General features: G+C 38.7%; 1 protein-coding gene across 2 annotated transcripts in view; it reads left to right on the plus strand.

Moving 5' to 3' along the window:
• INPP4B (inositol polyphosphate-4-phosphatase type II B) overlaps window positions 1–22,417 on the plus strand; it is a 286,348-nt gene that overhangs the window by 201,188 nt on the left and 62,743 nt on the right. For both annotated transcript variants that reach the window (XM_036383013.1, XM_054514677.1), the window contains exons 11-14: window positions 1,193–1,323; window positions 4,245–4,349; window positions 8,698–8,806; window positions 17,769–17,946. In XM_036383013.1, the coding sequence (XP_036238906.1) occupies window positions 1,193–1,323; window positions 4,245–4,349; window positions 8,698–8,806; window positions 17,769–17,946 (523 nt within the window). The remainder of the gene's footprint in view (window positions 1–1,192; window positions 1,324–4,244; window positions 4,350–8,697; window positions 8,807–17,768; window positions 17,947–22,417) is intronic.

The raw sequence follows: 22,417 nt of genomic DNA on the forward strand, positions 1-22,417 counted from the left end.
AGCTAATAATGATGGGGAAAAGATCACCAGTGTGCTGCTGTTCCATTTAAGAAGTAATTTTAAGATTTTTTGACTAATGGTCAGATCTGCTACTCACATAAGGGAGCTCTGTGTTCCTGTGCTGCAAGCTTACTGGTCTTTTCCTTCCTCTTTCCACCTCTTCTCCCCCATTTTTGCTTTTTCTTACATAATTTTTCTGTATGCAAGAGCTGTCTTCTGGAAGACTTTTTGGAGACTTCCAAGAATTGCAGTGAAACACTCTTCTTGATGCTCCAAGGAAAATAAAGAAAACTGGTTGTGTTGCAAACATTTTCTCCTGCAAAATTCCAGATGTTTGAAGACTGACTCAAGATCTTTTGTTTTCCTTAAAAGCAAGTCCCACAAAATAGCTTTGGGATAGATACAGGAGAAACTTCCTCTGCAAGAGGAAAAACCAAACAGAAAGCCCAAAGTACTAAGCTTGTTTGTGCAGGAAATTCAGATGATCTCTATTTTACTCAGGTCAGCTCTCAAGAGTGTACAGGAAAACTGATAATTTACTAAAGGATTTCCTTTTGGATTTCCAGTGACATGTTTGGTTACCATAGCAGTGCTTTTTTGACCTGATGAACATGTAAGGCTGGACATGACATTTTAGGGAGCTGGTGTTGGGGTTTTTTGTGTATATTTTGTTTTGAATCCTGAAGAAATGTGGTGAGAGCTGATGTCTTGATTAAACTGAATTTGTAGGAACACTGCTAGAAATATGTTTATGAAGTGTTTATGAAAGTATACCAAGAGTAGTGCATCAAAACAACTATACTGAATTTTTGCAGGAAAAAGAAACTTCATATTCTTTCCAATGGTGTTTAATATTTCTTCACAAAAAGTTACTTGCTCTGAGCACAGCTCTCTGGAGCCTGGAAGCCTTCTTTCCTTCATGAGAGAAATAGGATTTCATTTTGAAGGTTACTGCATTTATACCAGATGAGTTTTGAACACAAAAGTTACTGCATTATCTACTGACATAATTTATTGCGTACTTGTAAAACAGAGACGAAAAGCAGATCTTACAAGCATTCTGAAAACAGATTTTATTTCAATTAGGAAATCTTTCTGATGTTTTGTAGCAAACTTGTTTTAGAATAATTTGGATGAGTCTTAGTAGATTAATGAGCTAATTAGTGCCTTCTCTTTTTGCTTTTTGGTACAGGAATCAGGAGCTTAAAGACCTGGGAGAACTTGCTCCTCACTGGGACAACATGCGCAAAAGTGTAATTGCTCACTGTGATCAGATGTTGAGCATGTACCAGGACACTCTTGCAGAGCTTGGGAAGCATACAGGTAGGAATCTGTGATTTTATCTGGAATATTTCAGAGCTTACTAGATTGTTAGCCTATAAAATACTGGTATATTCACTGGGAATAAAATACATAAAAATCTTAGAAGCAAAGGATGGTTTGGATTGGAAGGGACCTTAAAGATTATCAAGTTCTAACCCTCCTGGACCAGGTTACTCAAACTCCCATCCAGCCTGGCCTTGAATACTTCCAGCAAGGGGGCATCCACAGCTACTCTGGGCAACCTGTTCCAGTGTCTCACCTCCCTCCACATTAAAGAATTTCTTCCTAATGTCTAATCCAAATCTCCCCACTGTAGGTTTGAATCCCCTTGTCCTGTCATCACATGATCTTGCAAATAGTCCCGCTCCAGCTTTGTTGTAAGCTCCCTCCATGTACTGAAAGGTTGCAGTTACATCAGCCTGAAATCTCTTTTCCAAGTTGAGCTATTCCAGTAAGCATCTCTGTGACCTCCTCTGGACTCACTCCAACAAGTCCATGTCCCTCCTGTGCTGGGAGCCCAGAGCTGGATGCAGAGATGCTTGGTCACAGAAAAAGAGAAATCTGATTTAAGTGTATGAAAAAAACAGTCCCTAAGTGAAAGTAAGCTTTTTGAAAGCAGTTAGTCAACTGCTTAAATATTTGTTGGGGGAAAAAAAGCTCTTGTGTTGCACTAAATGTTGTATAATTATTTCCATTTTGTGGGCAGAAGTGACATTTCTTGTATTTATGATTGTTTGCTATCATCAGAATATCCCAGTTCCAATTTTGGCATCTACTGTCTAACCAAGTATGACACTTCCTGTGATTCTGTTTTAAATAATATCTACATGTATTTTCAGTCTTTGGCTAATTAATCTTGAAAGCACTCCATAAAGTGTCATAAACAAGCCAATAAATACAGATAATGACAGATCCAATGTAATAATTATAACATGCAGGAAAATATTGAAAGGACATTTTGAGATTTTAAAAAATAGACAATATAATCTATTAGATATAAACCCTGCAAGACCTGTATTGTGCAAAGTGACTTTCTAAAGGGTTTATAATGTTAAAGGACCCATCTTAATTGGGTCTTGAGAGAAGTAATGTGGTCCTGGGAAACTGAGGTTGTCCAGGAGGAGCGAATCAGCACATGTAAAAGAGAAAGGGACATTAATCAGAAAACAAAGCGACCTAATACAAGATTGTATTCTTTGATTAGAAAAGCGAGCCAGACATAGATTTGATTTAATACTGTAGTTGAAAAAATGGTTATGTTGGCAGCACATTGTAGCTACTTGACATTCAAGTACTTATGAAGTAGAAATTGCTAAGATTAGGGACGTGAGCACAATTTTAATTCAGACTTTTCAGGTCTACATATTTCAAGGCATGCAAAAAACCATTTTGCTTTTCAGTTTAGCCAGTGCAGGTGTCTTTCTTCATCTTAGAATATTGCCTGAGTTTGTGTTGAATTGTTCAGAAGGGCAGATAGCACCTGCAAATAAAATTTCTCCAAAATATGCTCATGCTTCCCCAACACAATCTCCTGTTGGGCTTTTTGGGTGATACCCACTTCAACTCAACCAAACTATTTGGGAATTTAGTGGAGAAGGCTGTTAGGAGAGCGCTTAATTTCTTTTTGAAATTGAGAGATTGCTGTGGAAGTATGAGATAGCCACATTCGTGTTAGACAGCAATTTTGGTTTACCAGCATATTTATTGAAAATGGATGTTTAAGAAAGTTAAAACTATTTCAGATTTCAGTTGTTTTGGCAAACACTTTTATCCTCAGTAGTGGGAGAATTTTAGAGAATGTTAAGCATTTTATTGTAAGGAAACATACCAGGAAGATATAAGGGTTAGGAAACAAAAACCCCAGTAATTTCAGGTAAATCTAAAGCACAGATTTGGTTCCTAAACTTTGGGAGCAGCCTAAGCAAGCTTGGCTGGTCTGGAGCATCGCTGGTGCCCTCTGGCAGAGTGGTTTCTATTGGGAGGCTCAGTGCTTAGTCCTATGGCTAAGTTTGAGCAGATAAACACTAGCTACTCTTGACTGGGCAAGCAAAAAACAATTTAAAATATTTTCTTTATCTTTTTATGTGTTTGCTTCAAAAAAAGGCTGAACCTTGGCAAAGCTTATTTAAAAATTCTATCTGAATGAGAGGAATTTTAGTTCTAATAATTAATAGTTGGCAAAATGACAGGATGTTGAAAAAGTGGCTTAGGTAAATGTTGGGCTGCCTGTGTTAGAAGACAAGGCCACCTCTCTTTCCTAATCTGCACCCTTTTATTTTATACAGATTCTGTATTAAATGTCTTCAGGTAAATTATATTTTCATACTGTCAAACTTTAATTATATTCCTTTACACTACCAAAAAACTACTCAAAATCTAATGTTTTGGAAATATGCAGACATATTAATATTTTTTTGTTGTTTTTCCAAGGCATCATACCTCCTGTGAACAAATACATAGCTTTCCTTAAGATAGTTGGTGTTTCTTTATTTGACCTTTCTAGGAAGAACACATAGCCTATTCGATATAATACTTTTCTTTGAAGAAAATAAACTTACTTGGAAAAATGCAGTGCCACATAGCTCTGTAACCTTGCAGATTTAGCCCAGAATAAACACAATGCACATTAACTGCTACATTGTCTCCAGCAGACTACAGACTGATTTCAGACAGCAGGGAAAAGCATCTATCTCCTAGAATAGAAAAGTTAGATTGCTCTGTGAATTAAATGCTGGTTTGTTGCTTCCAGTATGGAAACATGCTGAGACTCAGTTAGTGAACATTTCATCTTGTAATATATAATTACCCATTGAAGGTAAATTAAAGACGACTCCTCGCATGCAAGTATCGTCTCACTTGAAAAGGAATACAAAAACATCTGGGTGCTTAAGACAATGATTCCTTAAACTTTTGTTTTTCAGGTTCTTCCTTTAAATCAAGCTGTAGCAAAGGAGAAAAAACACTAGAATTCATCCCAATAAATCTTCATCTGCAAAGAATGCATGTGCATAGTCCTCGATTGAAAGGTAAAGAAATTCCCCAAGTATGACTAAGTATGCTTTGAAATACAGTTTCACTGAAATTTAGAAATCACATCCAATGTCAAAGCTCTACAAGGAATTTCCCTGCCTCATCTTCTGATGCCACAAGTTGTGGACATTTACTGCACATCTTGGAAAACTAAGGGCTGGTTAACTAAATTTCTTCTAAATTCCTTTCTAAAAATGGATTCCAGGGATGTGCTCTTTTTGTTCCTATGACACTTCAAGCAAATAAGTAAATGCAGAATATATGCTCACTGAAATGTATTGGTAACCTATGCATGGTTAAAAGTACTCTGTTGTAGCAGTGCAGACCTGTCATGATTCGTGGTGACACGCTGCACAATGCTCAGTAAGAGTCATGTCCTTCTCAGGCACCCACATAATTTTTCATTGTGATCCATAATGCTGTAAAAGCCAGACTTAATGCTCTTTTTTTAAGGTGGTTTTTCTTCTCCCCCCCAGCCCCATCCCTGCCAGTGTGCCACCAGAGATAGTGGCAGAGCACAATGCAGTCCTTTGCCTCCCAGAGATTGCTGGCATGAGCTCCCCAGCCCAAGTGATGGGAGTTAAATGGTTCCATAAAGAACAGTATTACTTCTAAACCTAATTTGTCCTATTTCTTAGGAAGTTGTAATGAGCCCAGCACTGCTTGGTTCTAAATCAGCTTATGCAGTGCTGCTCTGTCATGCCCACCTACCCCATGTAAGTCTTTGCTCAGTGCTGAGTGAAAACACTGCAAACTTCCAACATTGCCTGGAAAGGGGGATCACTTTCTGTAACATGATCTGTGGTTCTTTTTAACACAGAATTCTGTTGTTGCCACTTGCAAATGATTTTAGCAGCTTCCTTTACAGATCAGAGATTATACTGATACATATATATGACCAAATCACGGCACAGTGAATAATTTGTTGATAAATTGAGATCTGTTAAATTTGCTGTAACTACAAACACCGAAATTACATTCTGTTAAGGTTTTTGCCTTATTAATACACTCTGCATCTAAGATTGTAAAACAGTAAGTACAAACAGTGGTAAAATTCCTGTTTTATACTGTGTGAGTGTACATCCCCTTCTAAGTTGGGACACAGGGGCTTCCAATTATCTGTTAGATACTGGTTGGTTCAATATTTTGTTATTTCTTTTACTAAAAAACTGTGCCTCCAAATACTTCAACAAGATGGGGATTTATAGTGACATAATGTGATAACAGATTTTAATTTAATGTTTTCAGGTTAATTAATTAACTCAAAAGGATTTTTAGGTTTGTAATGGTGGCCAGAAGCTTAACATTGTCTTTTCAAAAAACCCTCTTTGTGAACAGGACACTGTATGTCTATTTGCTAAATAAAAAGAAAAGAGGAATGAAATCTGTGACTTACTTAAGCACCCACAACTTTTACAGTACTGGAGTTTTGTTTTGCTTTTTTATGCATTTTCTCCCTTCTTCTCCAAAACCATTTTGCTTGGCGTACGTGGTTAATCGATAATCAAAAAAGGGTACAGGAAGAGATAAATGTTAGACTTGTTCTAGTTGTCTTCCAAATTTGGATCTTCAAATTATAAAACTCTGCCTCTATTACTTAACTAATGTTCCCTGGGTCTTGTACTAGATAGATACAGTCTAAACAGTTTCTGGCAACTGCTAATCAATCTGGAATAGGCAGCACTTCGATATTAAGTTGGTCTTTCTCAGCTCATGCTTTGCTTGGCATATATCAAAGGACACCTGGAATATAACCAGGAGAATGACATTGGAAGGGGGAGAATAAAAATTCATGGAGGTGGCATTTAAACAAGCTAATGATCCACAGAGGTGTCATTAACCCTTACACTATCAGATACCTTAATTTTGGGAATGCAAGATGCGTTTTAATCCCATCTATTGTATATGCACATTGCTATGTGGGTTTTTTTGTGTTTGACATGTATAATAATAGGTTTACTTTTCCTGAACTTTTGTTTGGGTTGTTATTGAGTACTGAAATGGAAGAGAAAGTGTGCTTAAGCTTTCAGTAGAAATAGCTTTGAGGAAAAATACTGTTTTCCTATGGGTCAATGGTATCTTTATCCATTTGATAAACCCCACATTGTGCTCTGTTCATCATACTAGAGAGCTTAAATCTATATATTGACATAGCGTTGCTTTTGTTCCTGTTTACAATATGTGCTTGTTTTAAATAGATTTGGTGAACTGAAGTGATTTTGCTTTTGCATCTGGCCAGTGTAAGACACTGGCTGCCTCCTGTGGAGGAAGGCAGGTTGACTCAAAATTGGGATTGAGCTGTTCTTGACAAGATACAACTCCTGTGGTGCTCTGCTGCGTTTTAAGCTGTCTTCACTGCAGAGGGGTGTCAGCAGTAGCCTGCTCTTGCTTGATGGTTATGAGTTACTGGAGCACTCCTGCAGCAGTGCACTGATGCTGACACTGCATGTCCTTCACAAGGAGCTCCACTGATGTGTGAGTAGAGCACATCACAAGGCATTCCTCCCAAGCCATGCAGCACTCTGCTGCACTGTGCTCTGCAAAATGGGAGTGAGACTGCCCCGTGCCCATCACCAGGCGTGGATGTTTGCTCCTCATCCTTTGCCATCCTTACTCTCCATGTAGGTGGTGTGAGGCAGGTACTCAGCTGTGCTGGGTGTGTTTCTGTCTCAGACAGCTGCTCCTCGACCATGCTGAGCAGAGACCACAGGCTGAATAAAGGCTCCCTTCTGGATAAATCCCCCCGCCTCCCAAAGTAACTATACACAGGGTCAAAAACATTTAGTCTTTTAAATGTTTTTCTGTTCTTTCATGAGATATCTCAAAACATTTTCAGAGCCCTGATGAGTTTGTCTCTTATCTTGATTTCAAGCCACTGCTGTTTTAAGCAACAGAACTCCTTATTGTCAAGTATCAGTGGAGTCCTAATAGCTGAAGAATATGTATTATGGATAATCTGTATAGACACCGAAAAGAATGGGCTATTTAAGAATCTTGAAGCTCACCTTAGGCGAATGAAATTATGTCACTTCTCCTTTTAAGTGGATATTGAAGAGTCACCAACTCATTAGAGCTCAAATCAATTTGAGCAAATATGTTCTGAGGTTCAGCTCAGGAAGTAAAGCATAGTTCATTAACTGTGAATCATTTGTACAGTGCTCATGCTTCTGGGGATATTTATCATCAGAATGCAAATTCTATTTTAGGAGAGGTCTAGATTTTAATTTACATGGGAAACTTCTTTGAGGAATAAAACAGTGCTCAAAAAACATCCTGTAATGTTTCCTTTGGAAATACGTTTTAAGGATGAGGCATTCTGAACTGCATTTTTATACCTCCAGTAAGTTCAGGTACAAAACAGGTACTTACTGTAAATGGAAATTTAAACTTAGAAAAAATAGTGTGGTGTGGGATGTAATGAAATCTTCATCTCTGCACTGACAATCAATCACAAGCTCTTTGAAAAATGATGTTTCACCTCCAGTTCTGTAAGCATATATCCACACAAAGAATTCATCCCCTATGTCTTAAGGCATCAGGTATATACAGAAAGAGACAACAGATTGTTTTCTCAGCAAGCGTTTCATTAGTGTGATTTATTTCCTATTCTGGTAGCTTCTCAGCTGAGAACAACTGACTTTCTCTGTGTTTATAAACATATATAAAAAGTGTTTGTCATAGAGCAGGGCTCACCAATTTAGCATTAAACACCATTATATCTGAAGGTACAGTAACATTACATCCAAACTAGATGTAATTCAACCTAGAAAAGGAATAGGGATTTTTACTAGCCTAATTGACTTCTCTGGGAATGCAGCGAATTCGTTGTCACTTGAAATCTTTTAATCAAGATTAGATGCCTAAACAAAGAGATGCCTTCACTCAACCAAGAGACAGGCTTGATGCAGGAATTATTAGCTGTAATTCTGTAGTCTCTGTTATTCAGTCAGACTATTCCATCATAATGGTCTCTTTTGACTCTAAAATGCTTGAATCTGTGCATCTCAACATGAGTACAAGTTAAATAATGAAAGGGGCAATAAAATGAAATACACAATGGGCCAATTTACTTGTCAGCTTTGTAAACTGCAGAGCTGGAATATTGTTCTACTCAGTGGCACATAATTTAGATATAGCCATAAATCAAATGGACGCTTTAAAGTGTGCAGGTGGCTGTAAAGAAAGATTGATTAGCTCTTAGGCCTTCTTGGGACATGGATTATCAATTATTCCCTGGAAATTATATAGACTTATCCTTACTTTTTGTGGAATAGATGTCATAGTGTTGCCATGATTTAGGAATAGAAACATTGGAATGTCTGTGTTCCTCTATTCCCATTCCAGATGCTCTGTATGATGTTATCACTGTGGGAGCCCCAGCAGCACATTTCCAAGGATTTAAGAATGGTGGTCTCCGGAAACTGCTGAGTAAATTTGAGGCTGAAAGACGAAAGTAAGTATTCTTTCCAGTAGCTGGGAAAATACCATTAAGGTTGCATTAAAATGCCATAAGCTCACTGAATAACAAAACAGTTTATCCTGCTGAATGAATAGAAGATGAAAATCTAGTAGGATTGAACACTGCATTCATAAAATATTTCATTTTTTTCCCCTGCTTTGATGAAAATTGAAGCACGCACTACTTTTAGTGTTAAGACTAATTTTGAATAAACACAGGAAACTACCTCAAGCTGTGCTGGAGGATGTTCAGGTTGGGAGGATTTCTTCATGAAAAGGGTTTTTGTGCATTGGAACTTGCCAGAGAAGTGGTGGAGTCATCATCCCTGGAAGTGCTCAAGAAAAGACAGGAGTTGGCACTCGGTGCTGTGGTTTAGTCGATACGGTGGTTGTTCTGTCAAAGGTTGGACTCGATGATCTTGGAGGTCTTTTGCAACCTTAATGATTCAAAGTTATGATTTTTTTCCTTGTATTTTAGTAAGCTGGAGGTATATCAGTACTTGCAAACCTGCTGTTCAGAATGAGGTATCTCTTTGGCAGTTCTTGTGCTAAGAGGAATGTACCTGTAGACAATTTTTAAATACAGAAACTAACTTAAGGTAGCAGCTTTATTTCTGACAGGCCTGGGTGTATGCTAAGATAACAGTATTTTAGTACACTGTGAAAAAACAAACTACTCTTATTCTTCAGAAAGCCAAAATAAGACTAATCAGAACTAAAGGTTTCCATTTATTGTGGAACTCAAATGCTTTGTTCACTGTTGAACATGCACAGAAGTGTTAGTTACCTCTTTTCCTAAGAATTGGATGTATTTGTGTTTGTTGCTATGGCTGTTCAGGTTTCCAAGCAGGCACAGCTGTCGCTGGCAGCACCTGTAGTTGTGACAGCTCAGTGCTTCAACTGACGGTGCTAACTCTGTGGTGTTACAGTATTCCAAAGGGAAAGCAGGGAGGAAGTACTCTGATGTAAATTATCATGACAGTCCAGAGAAAATTAATTCCATTATAGTCAATGCTCAAAAAAGTTTCATGGATAAAATATCATCAAGAATAAAAGGAAAATTATTCAAATCTGCTGTTGACTTCTAGGTTGAATAGGAGTTGGCATTAATATTAACATCCAACAAAACCCAGCAGATCTAGTTGCTTTGAAAGCTGTATTATTGAGGGGGTCTTGCTTGCACTCTGCAGTATAAAAACCCCATTAAATCTTCAAAAATCTTTCATTTCCCTGACCACCTCTGATGCTGAAACCTGCCAACAAAACGTGTACATCATGTTGATCACGTAAGACACATCAATAAACTCTGTGTTAATATTCTGCTGTCAGCAAACTGGTATGGGCAGCCTTATCCCCATCACATGAAGGCCTACAAAGTACATGTTTTCTGCTGAAGAAAATGTCTGAAGACATTTCTTCAAGTATCTGCTCCTTTACGATCTGATTAATATAGTTGCAATAGTGGTTTGTGGGTTTTTATCATAATAATTTATAACTGAAGCCGCAAGATAGAAATAATATAATAGACATAATCCTTTAAAGTCATATGATATAAAGTACCATTACAGTTCTCACAGTGCTCAGCTTTCAGAAAATGAACCATTTCTTACTAGCTCAGTCCTGCAGCATATCCATACTGGCAGAGTGCGGCTTCTCAAAATAGAGGATAGCTGTGAGACAAATTCTTCTCTGTGATTTCTCTTCGTTGGAGAAAAGAGAAAATGCTTTCTAGGGAAGAGAATGTCTTCCTGGAAGAACACACATTGCAATATCTCATAGGCATCACTAGACATTGCCCATGTTTCTTACTTGCTGGTAATAGGGGGGAGGAGATGATGGGTGAGAGCTTTGTACAGGTTCTGTCAAGGCATTTCAGGCCATGTCAAGAGCTTGCACATCACTTTACATTTGCTCTGCTGCTTAGATTTTCCTGCATTCCTCAGAAACACCTGTGTTTTGGCAGTTTTTAAGGATGGGGTACAAGAAGTTTACTCCGACAGTTTCCTTTGTGTTGCTGGGCTCTCAGGGAAAAGCAAAAGTCTGTCTTCAGGATGATATACCTAGGGTAGCTATGCTACTGTCCTGTCAGGCTCTTCCTAAAAAATGAGCCTTAGTCATGCTAGGAAACTGAAGTTTGAGCACTGAAAACAGTGCACTGCAGTTTTCATCTAATCACTTGCCAATCACTGGGGAAATGGTCACTTGTGTATGAGCTTCCACAAAGCAGAAAGTAGGAAGCCTCCAAAATTCATCTTTCCTGCTATCTTTGAGAGCAGCTCAGAGAAAACTCCCATGTTTTGGTTTTTCAACTTCAAGAACTTGTGTGACTTGAAAGACAGGAGTAAGCAAGCTCTCAATACAATCTCACCTAATGAATATTCAGGAGGGGGTCTGCTTTAAATAAATACATGAAAGGAGCATTCTCAATCTTATAATGGACAAATTTATTTCACTCTGGTGTCAACAGTGTTACTACGCATGCACCTGTTTATTTCGCTGCATGAAGGTGTTTTGAGGACACATTGTGTCCCCAGGGGCACCTTTTGCAATTTAAATTTCCTGTTTTACGATGGGGCCATACTTTCTGAAGATTTTGTTGAAGGGGAGAAGTGACACCTTGCAATGTCAGTCAGAATGTAGAACGAACAGAAAAAAATGCAGATTCAGCAGCCATTTTCTCTGATGGCTATCTGAGCTGAAGACCTAGCATAAGATGTGGGAAGAGATTAGTTCTCAGCCAATCCTAGTAGCTGTCAAGATGTGACAGAATTGCCTTGCATGTTTTTGACCTTCAGTCTGATTATCAGAGCAGTTTATCAAAATATTCAACAGTGTCAGCATATTGCAATGTATTTCTTGCTCAGTCTTAGACTTGTGGAATTAACAAAGAGAAACAGTTATATGGTAGCATTTGCAGTTGCAAGACAAAAAGAAGACTGAGACATATGTTTTGTGAAAGTTTATCAAACAGAAGAATGTGGAAAATGTGTATCTGAAGATAGTTTTGGCATGTTTTCTTTTGCACAGAATATGAATCTTTGTGCAGACACAAAGGGAAAGCCCTGTATAATAATATTTACAAAAATGCAGTGGTTTTGCAATTCTTCTCTCATTTATTACCATCAGGAATGTCGTGTCCAATTTTTTTAAAAGGCACATTAAAAAAAAAAAAGCGGGTCTGAAATAAGAGCAAGAAAGGCTTTTCTTTTAGGTGAAAATATAGTATTTTCTGCTATGTGATCTGAAGCCCATTCTATTGCATCCTATTCTTCATCTGTACCAAAGAGACAAATCAAAGGCCCTTCCACTACAAACATCAGTCAAGTCTATGAGGCATGGCTCTAGTATGTCCATCCCTTTAGTAACAAAGAGTGAATTTCATAACACGAGTAAGAACAATTGACACTTTTTTAAATTTTTGTTTAGGCATGATAGCATTTACATTAAAATAAGTAGGATGAATAAAGTATGATAATTAATTGCAGAATATTAATTATTTGTGTATGATATACATTTATTTTAGAATATTTTTCATTATTCTGTATTGGTATGTTATTTTAATTCATTCTTTTCCTATATCTGTATAAAAGAAAAAGTCAGGCAGTTGTTCTGATACAGTCTCTTTGGCTTGATAGTATAGATTATTTCTTCTTCTGGCAAATGGAAGGGCTTCTCTTCTCATCAGTCTAGATGGCACAACAAATTATTGTTTTTAGAGTTTAGCTGTGCAGAAACATTTAAATCAGACATTCTCTAAGTTATACCCATATAGTGCCTCACTGCTTGAAGTGTTCATAAATTACTTTCAAGATACACAAAGGACCTTTTTTCCTTATTTAAAATCTAATTCAATCATCTCTGTTTTAACCAAAGTACATAGACTTATGATTGCAAATTTTTAATGCCCCCTACTCTAACCATCAAGAAAAAGAGGTGCATACAAGCTGCATTAGGTGCTGTGATTCACTGTGGATTTGTACATAATTTCTAGCAAGCTGTTTGGAAATGATCCTGCTTTAAGTTTGCAAAATGTTTAAACTGGAACATTACTGAAAAACATTTTCTGTTAGGTTCTTTCCCCCAAAGCTATACTAATTTAATTAATTTAATTTGGGTTTGAACAGTCTAAAAGGACTATTTCTGTTTGAGGCCTAGATTTTTCGTAAAGATATGAGGTGTGCTCCTTCAGTAAGGTAGCTGTTTGGTGACCAGATATTTTAGTAATGTTGCAATATTCTGTGTTCCTACTGCCTGAATTTTGTAGCCTTCAACCCATTTCCATTCTCTGAGGAATCAGAAATGGTACCATTTCACAGAAAGTCCCAGAGATACTGAAATAATAAAGATCTATGTTTGACCTAATTGTAATCTTTCTTCTCAAAGGAAACACCTGCCATGCCTAACAATTTTCATGTTATTCTTTGCTCACTTTACCCTATTTTTTGCATGTATACCTCTGTGTGAGGAAAAGAGATTGGACTTCATTGAGGTAGGAATGAAGAAAAATAGAGAAGCAGCAGGAAGTGTGCATACAGCACACTGTACATAAGGATTTGTGGACATCTGGTCATCATAGATAGAACTAACAGCATCATTCTATTTTCCTCATATTCAACATTAGAATTTCCAAGGTGGCAAGGGAATCGTAAGGAAATAAAAAAAAAACCCAAAGAAATTCAAACTTCTAGTTTCTTTCAAGCCTGTTTGCATAACCTCAGCTCTGATCATCTGGTTTAGTTTTATTTCCTGAGATCATGAATTATCCAGAGTTTTCTATGCAGCAATTTATTTTTGATCATAAGTTCCCTCTTTAGGCAGAATACATATGATCCATAAGTAAGCCAGTGAATTGGTATCTTCAATAAGGTACATAAAATTCAAGTTATCTAGGGGTAGATGTACTTGCTGTCTATGCTTTAACTATATTCTTGATGCTAATGTCTGTGGGTTTGGCTGTGAAAAATGGGAGGTCAAATGTTCATTGTTGGAAAACTAAGCCAGTCCCAGATGGTGACAGTGTAACTCAGTGACACAAATTACGCAGTTAACAGCGGGAGTGGAGTAACTCAGAGCTTCATTATAAGTTAGACATTTACCATATTGCAGTATTTATTCTCAGGCACAAACTCTGTTACTCTAGAATTAAAATGTAGCCAATTTAATATTAATTTTAAGGTCTTAGTTTGAAAGACAGGTGCCTGCCAAGGAAGGCAGGAACCTCCCCTTGGGATGGAAAATATAACCCCCTACCCTCCAAATTATTATAACTTTAAAATTACGGGGCTTTTAGGCAAAGACATGGAAAAAGGAATAACACTTCTTTACTAGAGTATACACATATAAATACACACACACACACACAGATATATCACAAGGCAAACCCGCAGCCCCATCATCATCATCATCATCATCATCATCATCATCCTCAGCGGCACAAAGGCCCCGCAGCCTCTCTGGGCCCTCGGGCCCTTTCCCCTCCGGTGCAGTTCCGGGCGCGGCCAGCAGGGGCGCTGGTGGCTCCCGGCCGGGCAGGGCGGCTGCGATGATTCCCCCGCGCCTGCAGGGGGCGCTGTGGCGCCGGCTCGGCCGCCTCTCCGCACGGCCATGGCGGCAGGGAGAGAGGAGAGAAGGAAGGGGCTTTCCTTTGCAAAGCCACGGGAAGGAGCCGCTCTCAGTGCCCCTCGGGTCAAGTTAAAATGTAGCAAAAAAGCCCTGAATGCCTCTCTATCTTGGATAGCTGACCAGCAATGGCTGGTCCCGAGGCTGGGTGACTGCACAGAGGGAACAGCCCAGTGGCTGAGGGCTCCTGGTGCGGCACGCCGCGGCTCTGCGTTCCCAAGCAAGCAGAGGAGCATTGAAGCAATCTGGCAAGCCTCAATCACAGTGCCAAAGGAAAAAGAAAAGAAACAGTCAAAAACCAGAGGGCAGCAAGATATCCAGTCAGAGGCAAGATGCAGCCTGGCAGCTGTGTCAATCCCACCACCAGAAGGAAGAGCAGCCCCTGGCCCTCAAGCCCCACAGGATCCCAGGCTGTCCCTCACCCATCACGGTACTCCCAGAGCCAGTGGAGGCAGTGACTATTCCAGACACAAAAGAAAAGAAAAATCAAAAATGGATATGGGATATAAACCATCCCCAAGACATAAAATTACACAAGAATGTCCTTAAAGCAAGTTTAGAACTGAAATGACTGCTGACAGTCGTGTGTTCATGGTTAATGATGGTGCCAATATATGGAAATGATCAAGCGTGGTTTTATATGCTTAGTGAAAGCTTTGAAACTTTACCCAGAAGGCATTATTATACAGTTTTCAAAAGGTACGTGAGTCATAATTTACATATCAGAGGTGTGTTTTCATTATGCTGCTGGTATTCTGCACTGAACCTACCCATGTGGCTTTACCCTAATGCTAAAGTTTCATCTAGTTTGTGCCTTAGGACACCTGTGAAAAGTTTCTCTGTAAGAGGCAACTGCCTCTTCTACCTAACAGTACTTACATACCACAGCTCTATGCAGTAAGTTTTAAAAGTAGTTGCAGAGGAGGGAATGTCACTTACTTGTGAGTAGCAATATCTTTTCATGAAGGGTAAGGCCACAGAAAACCTCAGCTAGTCATAGATGCAACAGTGTGAAGACAACAGAAACTTCAAACGTGTTGTTTCTGAAAAATAATTACACATTCTTCTAGGGGGATGGAGGATGTTGCCCTCAAATTATGAGAGAAACTAAATACTTGGAAGTTGTGTCATGCTTTCTAGGGTTCTGGAAATGTTTAAATTATTTAAATAATTACCAGTCTGGTAGTACACTTCATTCTGAAGAGTTATTCTCTCTTCATTAATTCCTTTACTTAAAAGCTATAATTGACTTAATTGCAATGAGAACTGCCCACACCTTTGGTGTTACTGCCCTCTTTCTTAGAGTGGTGCTTGTAGCTTTTCTGCTGCAATATTCAGTGAAGCTTAGAGCTGTGGGAGATCAGTGAAAACTATCTAGGATTTAAAGACTGAGGGAAATCCCAGAAAGGAGTATGTGCACGGTGAGCTCGATAACAGCATTAGCCAGATCCAGCCTGCAAAAAAGACTGTTTGATGAAGGGAGGGAAAAGCCTGATGGGGAATTAGAGAAGTATCAAGACTTTTAAGACTATGTCTTCCCTGCAATTGACATAGACTATTGCTCTTTGTCCCTGCCCTATCTCCTGAGCCTGCTGCTGGAGTGTTCCAGGGAATGTAGTGCTCGGTCTGACTCTGGAAGTCCATCTCGCTAACAGGGTATCCTCCTCAAAGGTAGAACTGGGGCAGTTTCTTTATTACTCAGAGGGATAGAGGTTGGTTTGTTTTTCCTGATTCATTAGGAGAGACAGTTTATATTATTCATTTTGCTGAAATAGTCAGAATTATGACTTCTACTAGACATGAGTAGCTCATGTAAGTTGGAGATGCATTGTAATTTAGATGTCGCTGGTAGCATGGCTGAGCTTTGCTCAGTTAGATGACATTAATCCTGATTGCCTCTACAAAGAATTGTATCTAGGAATGAAGACATTGGTGAAAGACAGAAAAATAGAATGGATATTGGGGAATAGAAAATTAGAATTGAGTGTTGAGACTATACCTCAGCAAAATATGTAAGCAAGAGCCTTAATTTTAAAACTGCTTGAAGCTATCCTTTTTTGCCAGAATCATAGAAGATGCTGAATTGGAAGGGACTGATCAAGATTTAGTTTCTAATTTGTAGAAAACTAAAGAGAAGCAAGTGGAAGTCACTCAATAAAAGACACAAAGGGGAAGTGGGGGTAGTGAAGAGATCTGGATAAAGACTGAAATGAAACTGAATGCATAAAGTTCAGAGGATTAAACAAGTGTCAGTATTTGGTCTTGGTATGCAAAATTAAGAAAGAAATCAGTGATGAAAGGGTTGAAGGGACTGAAATACTTAAAACAAAAAGGAGAGAAGGGAGATACAAACAGTACCAGCTGGGAGTAGTATGTACATTCCTCTGGCATTGGTGATGTGCCAGGAGGTGCTTGGTTTCTTTTTTTCCTGTTTTAATCTGAAGCTGCAAAAGATTTTGGTTAGTTTCTCTGAAAGACTAAAACAGGGTTTTATAAAAGGAAGAGTTAGGTACAAGAGGTTCAGGTGAGGGGCTGTGTGCTCCAGGCAAGAGCCAGTGGGTGTGTGCATGCTGTCTGAAATGGTTTGAGAACAATGGTATAAGAGGATATTGCATAATTTGTAGGGAGGAAAAGAAGAAAAAGGGATAGGAGAAGTCCTGCAAAATAATTGCAGTAGTTTGAACAGTTGAAAGTAGGAAGTTTGCAGTGTGCATTTGTGTGGTTTTGAAGTAATTCACTTCCACACCCCATTGCTGTGTTTCTTCTTGCAAATCAGACACCTGTTTTTTATTGGAGATAACTCTGCTTATCATCACTTCCTGGACATCACTGAGGCTAATCAAAACACGGTGTGGGCTACTGATCAATTAAACATTAATGGCCCACTTTGAAAGACTTAGTGAGGTAGTTAATACTCTTTTGGGGAGTTCAGTTGGAAGAATAAGGAGCCTTATGCTCTTTGATATTATTACCTGACTTTGTCAAATATTTTCTATCTCTAGAATTACAGTGTTTAAAAGAGACACATAAAAATATGGGGGGTTTATGTTCAGATCAGCCACTCAAAGGAATTTTGTACTGTGTTACTTTGAGCATGTGGTGGTGGGCTGTTTTATGCTGTTTTTGCTTTTCCTGTTCAAGGAAAGGTTTGTTTTTACCCTTAAAGGCAGGAGCATTTCAGTGGTGTCTATGAAGTTCAGGCAGCTGGCTCTTTTTTTTTTTTTTTTTTTTTTTTTTTTTTTTTTTTTGCAAAAGTAGTGGTAAGATTTTTAGCACCATAAGCATTGCTGTTAATGGCAGAAATGAATTTGACATTCTGTGACTCTCTGTTATCACAGTACTGGATACCAGTGTATTTACTATTCACCTGAAAACACAGCCAAGGCAAAAGAAGTTCTCAGCAACATCAGTCATCTGCAGCCTCTCATATCAAGCCATGCAGACCTGCTGCTCAGTTCTGCAAGCCAGCGTTCTCCAGACAGCTTGAAGAATTCTTTAAAGATGCTTTCAGAAAAAGTAAGATTCAAATCCTCACTGCAATGGAAAATGGAATAACCAAGTCTCTCTAACTGCTGGGGAGGAAGGGGGGGTTTCTGCATCATTTGACTTTCACAGCATCAGGAAATGTTAAATAAACTCAGCTAAAATAAGCATCAAAATGTTATTAGAAAAATAATGTTATTTAGCATTTCTGTAGGCCTTCCATGTAGAAAATTATGAAACCTATGAAGATTGCCTTTATTTAAAAGTGTAATTAATTTAATTTCATGTATCTTCTTTATCCTCTAGTGGCCACATACTGGAGTTAATGAAAATATCAAAAATTATAAATAATTTTGTAGTTTGAGAATTCTTTTTTTTAATTCTCTATTATATTTCAAGCTGCTGCTTATGGGAGGTAGTTCAAGCCAGGTTGGTGTATAAGGTTTAGAATAACAGCATGATCAGAGATGGTGATGCAGACTGGAGGGAGAAGCTGGGAAATTTGCTCTAGGAGATGTCAAATTTTATTTCTCTTTCTCCTATTACATCTGTCTGTAGCTGTAGACTCTTCCTCATTTTGGTTCCCTTAGTTCTAAATTAGAGAAGATAATGTTCCCCACTGGTCTCACAGACTGATAATGGAGATGAGCTGAAGCCTGTAATACTTCTCAGCATATGTTATCCTATAAAAATATGAACCCTTCTAGCTGTGACCTGAGAGCTTGTGAAGAGTTTCCCATTTCTCCTTGGGCCACCCCTTCAGGAAGGTGATCCCAGTATGGCCTAATAACACGACCAATAACCATTTCAGTGTATCTTCAGCTTTTGGGAAGTGACAGCCCTTGTGGTCTGTTGAGCACCATTACCCCAGCAGTGCCTTGTTCAGTGGGACAGTTTCAAATATGAATATTGAGCTTGGCCACTTGCTGTGAAGGCATTCCAGAAGAGCCATGGGGGAGAGAAACATGGCTCTCAGTTGCAGATGTGTGGATCCACACTAACTCTGAGAAGGCTGGAGTCACCGTGAATGTCAGGGATAATGGAAGAAAGCAGGGTTCAGCCTGGAAATGAAACAGGGGGATTTAAGGAGGGGGGTTGTAGTGTACAATTATAGTGTACCTCTGCATGGAGGAGGGAATTTTTAGCTGTGCATAGAACGAGTGAAGCTGCTCTGTTAGAGGTTAGTTCAAAGAAATCTGTATGCACAGGTAAAGCAAATCAAAGAAGTGTTTGTTCTGAAGATTCAAAGGGTGGTTGCTAAGGAATGTGCGTTTTCTCTGGCCATTTGCCTCTGGACAGGAGGAGGAGATGATTTCACAGGGGCTGCAGGCAGCCATGGTACTAAAGCACTGCTTGAACCATGGTCTGCTGGAGACTTTGGCTATAAAAAAGGGACAAAAAAGACAATTCATTCAGTTTGCAAAAGTCATAGGTATTTTACATTTATAGCTGGTGACTTAGTTGAGTGTGTTCATATCAACTTTTCAGGACCAGGATTAAATTGCTGTTAGTACATGAGCTGAGGTTCCCAGAAGAAGTCTCACCCCATGTGCTCCATGGATGTCTGTCTAGCCTCCACCTTTTGCTTGGCAGAGATAAATCAGTTGTCTGAACAACTGCAGCAGGAGTGGTTCAATGCCTGCTTCCCTGACTGTTACCAAATGGACTCTTAGGAAAAGATGGAGAATAGAGAAATAGGGTGGATTGCTGAGGAAGCAAGTGTGGTGGGACAGCTGCTTGTAAAGAGGGGAAGAGAGATGGGGATGAAAGACCAAGAAACAACTTCAAGAAAGGGAAATAAAATTTCAAAGCCCTAAACTCAGTGAACCCACACAATACTGAAATTAGATCCCTCATAGTTAATTCAAAGCCTTATATTGCTGTCTTAAAATATTCTGTCTGTATAGTCTGGTACAGGACTGGAGAACCAAGACTACCAGAGTGTTCCTGCTTATATTTAAGACAGAGTAGCACATGCTCTGCTGAGTGTAATTACATGATATCTACTTGTACTCCTGAGGCATATGTAGTGCTTCTGCTATGCCATCTTTCCTGCACTTTTTATATGTAAAAAATAAATGCTCTTATGTTTTAACTGGATAGAAATTTAGAAACTAAACATCTGTTTGAAGTCATAAAAATTATTTGCCTGGTGATTAAATTCTGCAAGTTTATTAAAAAAACATATCACTTGATATATATAAGAATTCTTTCTATAATTATTAGGTAGCAGTGAGTAAATCAGAATTATCAATAATGTGAATTACATTTAAGTGTTCATGATGGAAATGGAAGGACTGGCTGCATGGATTGAAAGTGGAAATTATATCAAATAATTCCACTGCTGCTTCTTAAATGGTGCTGATTTTCTCATCTTAAGCATCTCCATATATAATTTACAGTTTACTGCAGTGTTTTCCTGAGACTAACCTTTTATAATCGCTTTTGGTTAATTGATTAAGGAAGCCTTTAGCTATCAACAACTGTATCAGCATTTGCAGCTTGCAGAAGGCTTGATAAATTAATTTTCCAGCTATGCCTATCTTTGTTTGCAGAAATACTCTTTAGTAGAGTATCTAAAAGAATTTGCAGAGTTTTTATTTCTTTGTATAGACTGATTTTGTGATTTCAGTGCAATTTCATAAATAGTGATGTTCTGCAAATTTAGCTGTACTGAGCTGTTAGAAAGTGAAGTTAAAACACAGACTGCTGTTAAACCAATGGGATCTCTGAATGGAATTTAATTACAGAATTATTTTAGTTTCTGCATGAAAAAATGGAGTCTCACTTCTGTACTGATTTTCTTTTAATAACTAAATTTCCCTATAAAATATTTCTATTCAATTATATTACATAAACTTTGCAGTCATAGTGGGCATTATTTACATCGAGCTGTCCAATTGTCATAATTTTTTGAAATGTAAAGTTTTTTTGAGTGCTATTCTGAACCAGAGACCTGAAATTCTCTCAAACAGACATTGTGGGGAAGATAGATATGAAAGCTCAGCAAAACCATGATATTGCTGTTTTTAAGGATAGACAAGTAATGGAGTTTCAACTCTCTTGAAATGGAACTGTAGAAGAGTCTTGAAGAGGAGCTTTGCTGTTACCACACAACCCCTCAAATCTCATTGTGCCATGGTAAGGCAAAGAATGGTGGGGTTTGATAGCACTATTCCCCAAAGACTTAAGTCATTCTCCAGGCATGCACCATCTGGAAGTTGGAAATGTAGAAAACTGAAATTGTCCTGCAGAGCAATTCAGGACTACAAGGAGACAGTCCTGAGGGGCTGCATATAAGAAAACTGTTAAAAAATACCCTTTCCCTCAGGCACCAAGTTGGTAATGAGGAGAAGGAATGGGTCTGGTAATATTGCCAGGGAGATGAGTAGTGTTGCCAAGTCTGAAGAATCCCAAGTCAGGTCTGATTTTGGTTTTAAAAAATTATTAATTTTTCTTAGATGTGCCTGCAGTTCTTATTTTTAGAACTGTAGAGATTTATTTGCAGTAAAATTTTTAGCCCATCCATGTGAAACGATTCAGAATTTTTTTATTTTTTTTTAAAAATGAAAATGGGAAAAAGCAGAAACTTCTTATTCAAGTACCTAACCCAGCAGCTGGAGCCTTAAGAAATCCATTACTTTTTTAGAGGCTTTCTGTCTTAAATATCTGTAAGCTTTTGAGAGGGTATTGAGACAGGAAGGCAAGAAAAAGAAGTTGAGCAGGAGTAGATACAAAAGATGAACAGGTAGTATGAAGAAGGGGTAGGATAAGAGTAGAAGTGCAGAAACTCGCAGAAAAGACTTCCAGGAATCTTCTCAGGAGTTCCAGGGAGATGCTGACACTTGACACTTGTTTGATTTGGGGTTTTTTTGGCTACTTTTTCCTCCAGTTTTTGCACAAGCAGCACATAAGGGCTGAACAGAGCTTGCCTGGGCAACCTTTATTTCTAGCATTTCCTGCTGGTTGGGGCTGGATCCTCTGACTCTTATCTACATACCTTTCCACATCCCTGTTTAATTAAGATTGTGTGCACGAAGGCACTTCAGCACCTGAATCTGCCTGCACATGGCAATCCTCTATGTTCTGGGATAATAAGAATCCCACTGACCTGGCATAAATAAATTCAGGTAATTGTGCTGTGAAAGAAATTTCCATCTTCTCCTGTGAAGCAGGACTTGTGTCTGTGGAGGGGAGCTCTGGCTGGGATGTGTGGGATGTTCTGTGGCAGCAGGGTGTGCCCTCTCTCCCTGCTCTGACAGATGAACCCTGTTCAGTGTTGTTGAAGTAGCCAAAACCAGGACTCTTCCCAGCTGTCCCTGTGGCTTTGTTAGCTGTTACACCCTGTAGTGAAAGGAAGCATCCCTGCACCTCATCTACTCCTGTTCCATAGGTTCTGGCAGCTGATGGAGGGAAGAAGCCAAGTCTCCTACGGGAGATAGGGCGCCGTGTTTGAGACAAAGGAGATGGGCATGTTTGACACACTGGTGGCAACAGCAAGTGC

This window comes from Molothrus ater, chromosome 4 (genome assembly GCF_012460135.2).
Source record: "Molothrus ater isolate BHLD 08-10-18 breed brown headed cowbird chromosome 4, BPBGC_Mater_1.1, whole genome shotgun sequence".
Taxonomy (NCBI): Eukaryota; Metazoa; Chordata; class Aves; order Passeriformes; family Icteridae; genus Molothrus; species Molothrus ater.